This window comes from Scyliorhinus torazame, chromosome 19 (genome assembly GCF_047496885.1).
Source record: "Scyliorhinus torazame isolate Kashiwa2021f chromosome 19, sScyTor2.1, whole genome shotgun sequence".
NCBI lineage: Eukaryota > Metazoa > Chordata > Chondrichthyes > Carcharhiniformes > Scyliorhinidae > Scyliorhinus > Scyliorhinus torazame.
In genome coordinates, this window is record NC_092725.1 from 98,988,859 (window position 1) to 98,999,244 (window position 10,386).

At 53.1% G+C, this 10,386-nt stretch overlaps 1 protein-coding gene across 3 annotated transcripts in view; it reads left to right on the forward strand.

The window, feature by feature from the left end:
• btbd11b (BTB (POZ) domain containing 11b) overlaps positions 1–8,530 on the forward strand; it is a 195,553-nt gene extending 187,023 nt beyond the window's left edge. For all 3 annotated transcript variants that reach the window (XM_072484897.1, XM_072484898.1, XM_072484899.1), the window contains 2 exons: positions 3,266–3,379; positions 6,850–8,530. In XM_072484897.1, the coding sequence (XP_072340998.1) occupies positions 3,266–3,379; positions 6,850–7,059 (324 nt within the window). In that variant the 3' untranslated portion in view covers positions 7,060–8,530. The remainder of the gene's footprint in view (positions 1–3,265; positions 3,380–6,849) is intronic.
• Positions 8,531–10,386: the final 1,856 nt, after the last annotated feature.

Below are 10,386 nucleotides of genomic sequence, written 5' to 3' on the forward strand. Positions count from 1 at the left end.
CATCATCAGATCTCTTACGGACAGGACAAGATTTAACACTAGTTAAAAGCAGTGCAGATTGCAAGGCAGACAAAACAAGGGAAACCGAATCGGGTGTTTGTCCGCAGGGAAGGAGAGGTCCTTTGGAGAAGATAGAGTGAGGCCATGAGAGAGAGAGCGAGAGCGCACCAAAGTCTAAGTCCACCAAAACAGAGAAACGTACATCAACTGGCGTTTTGAAATATCTTTTAAATACAAGTGAGAAGAAGGTCCAGCAAGGGGGCATAGTGCAACAACGGTGGAGTAAATAGACCATTTGTCACTCAAAATTGCTGACCACCTGTAAACAAAAAAGAGGGAGAAAATGATAAAACTGAGTCACACACACTAAGTGGAAGGGACTAACCTTCCTGGGCGAGGTAAATGACACTGAAAACAGATATTGGAATATTAAACTCGAATGGGGGGTGGACGTCCCACAGGTTAAACTAGACATGGGAGAAGGGGTTTCTGTTTTATCAGATGAAGTCAAATAGTTTCAGATTATATTGCAACCCTCATCTATGAAATTACGAGGTCCTGGTGGAGTGACTTTAAAAGCGTCCGGCAACTCATGGCGTAGCTGAAATATAAAGATTGACAAATTCTCAATCCTCTGTTATTCAAAATACAGCATGGCCTCTACTAAGCAGCAAAGCATGCCTAATACTGAAATGAATCTACTGACTAGATGAAGTTGCTGATGAGAACTACAGATCGACCGAGGGAAGGCACAAGCATTGGAAAAACTCCACAACTAAGATTGTACAGGATTGAGGCACACCAGGGTATCGTAAGGAGAAACCACAGCCCTTTAGTATCCTTGGGAGAGAAAGCCAATGGAAACTTGGGTTTAGTACTCGGATCCTGATGAAGAATCAAAAACACTACAGCCATCCAGGAGAAGAACACTCCCACCCAATAGAAGTGAGAGCACGGAATATCCTCAACCACAACAGGAGATCAAAATCAGAACATGGAGATTGATCAAGGCACCTCCGAGACTAACACCCTGAGAAGTCAAGACTTTGGGGGCGATGTCCGAGGATGTAAATATGATGGGGATAAAGACTTGCGGGGAAGTCTAGAATAAAGGATTAACATGACCAGCATACATGTTGCAGATGTAATAAAGATGTCCGATCACATGACTGAGAAGTAAGAGCGATCTTCAGTTGTACAGAGCATTGATGAGACCATGGGTGGAACCTTGCCATATCAGGCTCCGACTGAAAACTCGTGTATAGCTCTCCAGATCTTGAGGCTCACTGGTGGTGCGGGGCCTTATAGACTCATAGAATCTCTACAGTGCCGAAGGAGGCCATTCGGTCGGTCGAGACTGCACTAACCCTCCGAAAGAGCACATCACCTCGGCCCACTCCCCTGTCTATTCCTGTAACCCCAACTAACCTGCACATCTTTGGACAGTAAGGGGCAATTTAGCATGGCCAATCCACCTAACCTGCACACCTTTGGACTGTGGGAGGAAACCGGAGCACCCAGAGGAAACCCATGCATCCAGGGGGAAAATGTGCAAACTCCACAGTCACCAAGATCGGATTTGAACCTGGGCCCCTGGTATTGAGGCAGCAGTGCTAACCACTGTGCCACCATGCTGCCCTCAAATGTTATGCCAACATTTTATAAATCAGTGGTTGAATCCCAGGTGGAATACAGTGTTCAATTCCGCAAACTTTGAAAGGATCTCAAAGTCTTGGAGAAGGTGCGGAGGTGATTTACTGAAATGACAGCAGGGCTGAGGGGTGTCTGTCAATGTGGAGAGACTGGGGAAGCTGGGTTTGTTCTCCGGAGACCAGAGGAGATTGCATAGAAGTGCTCAAAATCATTAAGGGCTTTGGTTGAGTCAGTAAGGAGAAACTCGAGAGCACCGGTTTAAGGAGACTGACAAAAGAGCCAGAGGGGAGACACAGCGAGTTAAGGGCAGCACGGTAGCATTGTGGATAGCACAATTGCTTCACAGCTCCAGGGTCCCAGGTTCGATTCCGGCTTGGGTCACTGTCTGTGTGGAGTCTGCACATCCTCCCCGTGTGTGCGTGAGTTTCCTCCGGGTGCTCCGGTTTCCTCCCACAGTCCAAAGATGTGCAGGTTAGGTGGATTGGCCATGATAAATTGCCCCTAGTGTCCAAAATTGCCCTTCATGTTGGGTGGGGTTACTGGGTTATGGGGATAGGGTGGAGGTGTTGACCTTGGGTAGGGTGCTCTTTCCAAGAGCCGGTGCAGACTCGATGGGCCGAATGGCCTCCTTCTGCACTGTAAATTCTATGATAATCTATGATGATGATCTGGTGTGCGCTGCCTGAAAAGCAGATTCAATAGTCACGTTCAAAGCTGGGAGGGGAGGGAGAACGGAAGAGAAGAGGAAATAAGTTTTGCTGTGTGGTTGGGGTCTAGATAGGTCTCAGGGATTGACTATTCTCCCAAAGACTGCTGCTCGAGTCTGTAGTTTCTTAAAACCATTACTCTGTATTTACAGCACACATTTACACATTTGGACCTCTACAGAGGTTGAAGCCTCTCCTTCCAGAACGACGAACATTCATATGAATGGTGGCACAGTGAGCCAGGCACCCGGGTTCAATTCCAGCCTTGTGGAGTCTGTGTGGAGTTTGCACGTTCTCCCTGTGTCTGCGTTGGTTTCCTCCAGGTGCTCCGGTTTCCTCCCAGTCCAAAGATGTGCAGGTTAGGTGGATCGGCCATGCTAAAAATTGCCCCTCGGTGGGGTTACAAGGATGGATTTGAGGGTTTGGGTCCAGGTAGGGTGCTCTTTCAGAGGGTCGGTGCAGTCTCGACGGGCCGAATGGCCCCCTTCTGCACTGGAGGAGTTCTATTATTCTTTTCTAACTCTCTAACATGAGTACTCTCTTATTAAGCCCAGGATACCGGTTTGCATTTATTGTGGGGAGAACTTATGAGCACCTAATGGTGACCCCCCATGGGTGTGGACACACTATATGTGTGCATCTGGACACTCCACTGCCAGTGCAGAGGCATACCTCAGATTCTCTGTTAGTTTGCTGCTTTACTCTCACCAGGGATGGTTTAGTTTACAATCTGGGTATATTTCCTCCTTAATACCCAAGTAATGACCAATTCCCTCTGGATATTTTCAATTATTGCTCCTGTTGGAAATGTGCCACTGTTTATTTTATTGATTTTGAATATATGTCACTGACTGACCTCAAGTGTTGTGTTCCTCTCACTGATCTCTGTCATGTTTCTGTTCCAGTTATTATCGGCAGCTACATTCTTCCAGCTGGAGGCTCTGCAGCGACACTGCGAGGTCTTGTGTGCAAAAATCATCAGCGTTGACAGCTGTGTCGAAATGTATAAGCACGCAAAGGTGAGGGCCATTCTCACACCTCATTTCTCTTTCAACTCTTTGTTTCCCTCACTCTCGCTCTCTCTCCCCTCTCCCCTCTTCCCCTAATTTTCTCTCATACTTGTTTCCTCTTCCCGATTCTCTCTCCCCCTCATTCTCTCTCTCCCCCTCATTCTCTCTCTCTCCCCCTCATTCGCTCTCTCTCCCCCTCATTCGCTCTCTCTCCCCCTCATTCGCTCTCTCTCCCCCTCATTCGCTCTCTCTCCCCCTCATTCGCTCTCTCTCCCCCTCATTCGCTCTCTCTCCCCCTCATTCGCTCTCTCCCCCTCATTCGCTCTCTCCCCCTCATTCGCTCTCTCCCCCTCATTCGCTCTCTCCCCCTCATTCGCTCTCTCCCCCTCATTCGCTCTCTCCCCCTCATTCGCTCTCTCCCCCTCATTCGCTCTCTCCCCCTCATTCGCTCTCTCCCCCTCATTCGCTCTCTCCCCCTCATTCGCTCTCTCCCCCTCATTCGCTCTCTCCCCCTCATTCGCTCTCTCCCCCTCATTCGCTCTCTCCCCCTCATTCGCTCTCTCCCCCTCATTCGCTCTCTCCCCCTCATTCGCTCTCTCCCCCTCATTCGCTCTCTCCCCCTCATTCGCTCTCTCCCCCTCATTCGCTCTCTCCCCCTCATTCGCTCTCTCCCCCTCATTCGCTCTCTCCCCCTCATTCGCTCTCTCCCCCTCATTCGCTCTCTCCCCCTCATTCGCTCTCTCCCCCTCATTCGCTCTCTCTCCCCCTCATTCGCTCTCTCTCCCCCTCATTCGCTCTCTTTCCCCCTCATTCGCTCTCTTTCCCCCTCATTCGCTCTCTTTCCCCCTCATTCGCTCTCTTTCCCCCTCATTCGCTCTCTTTCCCCCTCATTCGCTCTCTTTCCCCCTCATTCGCTCTCTTTCCCCCTCATTCGCTCTCTCCCCCCCTGATCCTCTCTCCTCTTCCCCCCTCATACTCTCTCTTCCCCCCCTCCCCCTCCTCCCCTCTCCTGATCCTCTCTCCTCTCCCCCCCTAATTCTCTCTCCCCCTCCCCTAATTCTCTCTCCCCCCTCCCTCTCCTCTCCTCCCTTCATCCTCTCTCCTCTACCCCTCATTCTCTCTCCTCTCCCCCACCTCTCTCCTCTCCCTACCACATTCTCTCTCCTCTCCCCCTCATTCTCTCTCTCCTCTCCCCCTCATTTTCTCTCCTCTCCCCCTCATTCTCTCCCCCTCATTCTCTCCCCCTCATTCTCTCCCCCTCATTCTCTCCCCCTCATTCTCTCCCCCTCATTCTCTCCCCCTCATTCTCTCCCCCTCATTCTCTCCCTCTGTCTCTCTCCCCCCTCTGTCTCTCCCCCCCCTCTGTCTCCCCCCCCCCTCTGTCTCCCCCCCCCCTCTGTCTCCCCCCCCTCTGTCTCCCCCCCCTCTGTCTCCCCCCCCTCTGTCTCCCCCCCCTCTGTCTCCCCCCCCTCTGTCTCCCCCCCCTCTGTCTCCCCCCCCTCTGTCTCCCCCCCTCTGTCTCCCCCCCTCTGTCTCCCCCCCTCTGTCTCCCCCCCTCTGTCTCCCCCCCTCTGTCTCCCCCCCTCTGTCTCCCCCCCTCTGTCTCCCCCCCTCTGTCTCCCCCCCTCTGTCTCCCCCCCTCTGTCTCCCCCCCTCTGTCTCCCCCCCTCTGTCTCCCCCCCTCTGTCTCCCCCCCTCTGTCTCCCCCCCTCTGTCTCCCCCCCTCTGTCTCCCCCCCTCTGTCTCCCCCCCTCTGTCTCCCCCCCTCTGTCTCCCCCCCTCTGTCTCCCCCCCTCTGTCTCCCCCCCTCTGTCTCCCCCCCTCTGTCTCCCCCCCTCTGTCTCCCCCCCTCTGTCTCCCCCCCTCTGTCTCCCCCCCTCTGTCTCCCCCCCTCTGTCTCCCCCCCTCTGTCTCCCCCCCTCTGTCTCCCCCCCTCTGTCTCCCCCCCTCTGTCTCCCCCCCTCTGTCTCCCCCCCTCTGTCTCCCCCCCTCTGTCTCCCCCCCTCTGTCTCCCCCCCTCTGTCTCCCCCCCTCTGTCTCCCCCCCTCTGTCTCCCCCCCTCTGTCTCCCCCCCTCTGTCTCCCCCCCTCTGTCTCCCCCCCTCTGTCTCCCCCCCTCTGTCTCCCCCCCTCTGTCTCCCCCCCTCTGTCTCCCCCCCTCTGTCTCCCCCCCTCTGTCTCCCCCCCTCTGTCTCCCCCCCTCTGTCTCCCCCCCTCTGTCTCCCCCCCTCTGTCTCCCCCCCTCTGTCTCCCCCCCTCTGTCTCCCCCCCTCTGTCTCCCCCCCTCTGTCTCCCCCCCTCTGTCTCCCCCCCTCTGTCTCCCCCCCTCTGTCTCCCCCCCCTCTGTCTCCCCCCCCTCTGTCTCCCCCCCCTCTGTCTCCCCCCCCTCTGTCTCCCCCCCCTCTGTCTCCCCCCCTCTGTCTCCCCCCCTCTGTCTCCCCCCCTCTGTCTCCCCCCCTCTGTCTCCCCCCCTCTGTCTCCCCCCCTCTGTCTCCCCCCCTCTGTCTCCCCCCCTCTGTCTCCCCCCCTCTGTCTCCCCCCCTCTGTCTCCCCCCCTCTGTCTCCCCCCCTCTGTCTCCCCCCCTCTGTCTCCCCCCCTCTGTCTCCCCCCCTCTGTCTCCCCCCCTCTGTCTCCCCCCCTCTGTCTCCCCCCCTCTGTCTCCCCCCCTCTGTCTCCCCCCCTCTGTCTCCCCCCCTCTGTCTCCCCCCCTCTGTCTCCCCCCCTCTGTCTCCCCCCCTCTGTCTCCCCCCCTCTGTCTCCCCCCCTCTGTCTCCCCCCCTCTGTCTCCCCCCCTCTGTCTCCCCCCCTCTGTCTCCCCCCCTCTGTCTCCCCCCCTCTGTCTCCCCCCCTCTGTCTCCCCCCCTCTGTCTCCCCCCCCTCTGTCTCCCCCCCCTCTGTCTCCCCCCCCTCTGTCTCCCCCCCTCTGTCTCCCCCCCTCTGTCTCCCCCCCTCTGTCTCCCCCCCTCTGTCTCCCCCCCTCTGTCTCCCCCCCTCTGTCTCCCCCCCTCTGTCTCCCCCCCTCTGTCTCCCCCCCTCTGTCTCCCCCCCTCTGTCTCCCCCCCTCTGTCTCCCCCCCTCTGTCTCCCCCCCTCTGTCTCCCCCCCTCTGTCTCCCCCCCTCTGTCTCCCCCCCTCTGTCTCCCCCCCTCTGTCTCCCCCCCTCTGTCTCCCCCCCTCTGTCTCCCCCCCCTCTGTCTCCCCCCCCTCTGTCTCCCCCCCCTCTGTCTCCCCCCCTCTGTCTCCCCCCCTCTGTCTCCCCCCCTCTGTCTCCCCCCCTCTGTCTCCCCCCCTCTGTCTCCCCCCCTCTGTCTCCCCCCCTCTGTCTCCCCCCCTCTGTCTCCCCCCCTCTGTCTCCCCCCCTCTGTCTCTCACCCCCCCCCCCCTTCCAGGAATAGGAAGTTGGTAATGGGTTAGTAGTTTGCAATGAATGAGGTCTGTTCTCACTAACCCGCTTACTGTATTTTCTTTGCCTCCCTGCAGTATGTTGGAGCCTCCCATCTCTCTGCATTCTGTGAAGGCTACTTCCTGAAGAATATGGTGTCTCTAATGGAGAATGAAGCTTTTAAACAGTTACTGTACTCCTCCACGGAGGAGTCACAGGGCCAAGATGTACTGTGTGCTTTAGAGACTGCACTGACAACAAGGATCCAGTCCATACATCTATCAACCTCAAAGGGATCCATCGTGTGATTCAGACATGGCTAACTTGATTAATTTAAGACACTTTGGATGAAGTTTTGAACCTGATGAAAAAATAATTCATTTCTCGAAGAAGTGTGGGGACGAGTGACAGAGTTGGGACAGGTTCCATTCCAGTCCTCGCTGCACTGCTTTTTAAACTCTGAACATTTCCAAGTGTTTCTCAAAGTCCCATCCAGCTTCTGGTCATCAGAAGCAACTTTAATCGTCTGCTAGGAAAACGAGCTTGGTGCTGCAGTGAGGAGACTGGTCTGCGTTTGGGTTAGAGCTGTGACTGTCTCCACAAGCAGAGTCTGGGCTCTTGACCTGTTTCATATTCACTGTGACCACGGAGCCCCTTTGGTGGGCACTGGTCAGGACAAGTGAGGAAATGTCCGACACACTCGCAGGGTTTGGTGGGTAGTGAGGGAGGGATGAATATTCCTTAAGTTAAGCGTTTCCCCAGAACCCAGAACATGCATCACCCTAACCTAGGGCAGCTCGGCACCAATTGTGGAGGTGGTGGCATGCCACTGGAATAGTAACCTAAAGGCCCAGGCTAAAGCTCTGGGGTCATGGGTTCAAATCCCACCACGACAGCTGGTGGAATTTAAATTCAATTAATTAATAAAAAATAATTTTAAAATCTGGAATGGAAAGCTGGTCTCCACAATGGTGACCATTAAACTATCATTGATTGTTGTAACAAGCCATCTGGTTCACTGAAGTCCTTTAGCGAAGGAAATGCGCCATCTTTACACGATCTGGCCTACATGTGACTCCAGGTGCACAGTCGTTTGATTGACTTAACTGCTGTCTAAAATGGCTGAGCAAGCCACTCCGTTCAAGGGCAATTGGGGATGGGCAACAATTGTTCCACATCCCATGAAAGCATAAAGAAAAAAAAAACTTCACCTCGAGTTCTTGATTTGGAGCTCTCAGCAATTGAATTGATAATTGTGGATTTATCAGTTTACTTGGGTGATTTTATCTATTCGACCTCAGAGTGGAGAGACCCATCAACTTTAACTAGACTCGAGACACATTTTGTAAATCCAGGCGATGGAGCCAATGACAGGATCTGGTAATAGTGTGACATTAAGAGAGTGCATCTGCTCCAGGAACTGTATAATAAATAACATTGATATATTTCTTTAATATTCCTTCAATAACAATGTGTGATATTAGACTGCGAGAGTTTGAAAGTGGACAATTGTAAAGACTGTGTCGAAGGCAGGATCCAGAAAGGGGCCAAACAACAGTTACTTGTAAACTCTGACTTCACACGAGGATTGTGCGATTTCACTCGAGGTCTGATGTTACAAAAACGACGTCTCATTCTCCGCTTGATGATTATTTATTTGTTCATATTGCAGCAAATAGAAATGCCCAGGAAGTGAGAATATTTTAATTGTTTTAAATTATGGATTGTAATATAGATTAGCAAAGTGAATGTTTTTCTATAAAATACGGTTTTAAAATGCTTAAGTTTCAGACAAACATGTTGTGAATAATATGCAAGCCACAAAACGGTGTTCAGGAATGGGAAACGTGACTGATTTCCCCTCTAACCCAGGGGTCACTGGACAGTGATCAGGAGCAGGATCCCTGGCTGATTTCCCCTCTAACCCAGGGGTCACTGGACAGTGATCAGGAGCAGGATCCCTGGCTGATTTCCCCTCTAACCCAGGGGTCACTGGACAGTGATCAGGAGCAGGATCCCTGGCTGATTTCCCGTCTAACCCAGGGGTCACTGGACAGTGATCAGGAGCAGGATCCCTGGCTGATTTCCCCTCTAACCCAGGGGTCACTGGACAGTGATCAGGAGCAGGATCCCTGGCTGATTTCCCCTCTAACCCAGGGGTCACTGGACAGTGATCAGGAGCAGGATCCCTGGCTGATTTCCCCTCTAACCCAGGGGTCACTGGACAGTGATCAGGAGCAGGATCCCTGGCTGATTTCCCCTCTAACCCAGGGGTCACTGGACAGTGATCAGGAGCAGGATCCCTGGCTGATTTCCCCTCTAACCCAGGGGTCACTGGACAGTGATCAGGAGCAGGATCCCTGGCTGCTTTCCACTCTAGCCCAGCGGCCACTGGACAGTGATCAGGAGCAAGAACAGAGGACGCTGGAATAACTCAAGAGGGTCTAGCAACATCTGTAAGGAGAGAAACCGAGTTAACGTTTCGAGTCCTGCTGGCTTTTTGTCAGAATTGACGGAAAGGAGAATGTGTTTGGTATTAAAAATGTGTCTAATTGGAAGATGAAGTGCTGCTCGTACAGCTTGTGCAGGCTTCAGTGGAGCATTGCTGCAGGCCAAGGATGGCCAGCTGGGCATGCTGAGTTAAAATGGCAAACACCAGGAAGGTTGGGGTCATTCTTGTCGACTGAGTGAAGATGTTCCACAAAGCGGTCATCCAGTCTGCCTTTATTCTCCTGTGTAGAGACCGCATTGGGAGCAGCGAATACAATAGATCAAATTGAAGGATGTTCAAGTGAAATGCTGCTTAACCGAAAAGGAGTGTTTGGGACCATGAATAGTGAGGATGGAGGATGTAATGGGGCAGGTGTTGCACATTCCACGATTACAAAGGAAGGTGTTGTGGGAAGGGGCATTGAGCGTGGTAGAGATGAGGACCAGGGTGTCACGGAGGGTGTGGTTCCTGCGGAATTCTGTCAGGGTGGGTGAGGGGAAGAAGTGTTTTGTAGTAGCATCGTGCTGCAGTTGGTGGAGTGGAAAAAGGGACCCTGTCATGGTTCTGGGAGGGAGGAGAAGGGGTAAGGCAAGGAGCAGGTCCCCAGGCTAATTCCCACATTCATGGTAATTTTAATCCTGGTTGCCATCACCCGCAACCAGCAATCCTCTGCATTTGAGACAGAAAGTTTTATTATCTATGGGGAATATTGCTGAATTTGAAGCAAATGTCCTTGGCTCTCCGGTAATGGGGAGTTTCCAGAGAGTCGCAATTGATCAGAATTCTCAATGGGGAATTGGCCAAAGCCCTAATTTGTCACTTCAGTTCAGTTCCCATGAGCCAGGGAATAATTCCGATTCTTTTAGATCCCAGCAGAGACACGATGGGCTGAATGGCCTCTCTTTGCCATAATGATTCTATGAAATTACTCAATTGTTTGTATAATTCCAGGCATAAACCTCTCCCATCATTTTGGATCACCACAGGTTATGTAGCAACTGAACAAAGGTTCCTTCCATTGTAGCTCAGTTGGTAACACTCTCATCTGAGTCAAAATGTTATGGGTTCGAACTCTACTCGAGATTCTTGAGCAGGAAATCGAGGCTAACATGCCAGTGCAGTGCTGAGGGATGCTGCATTGTCA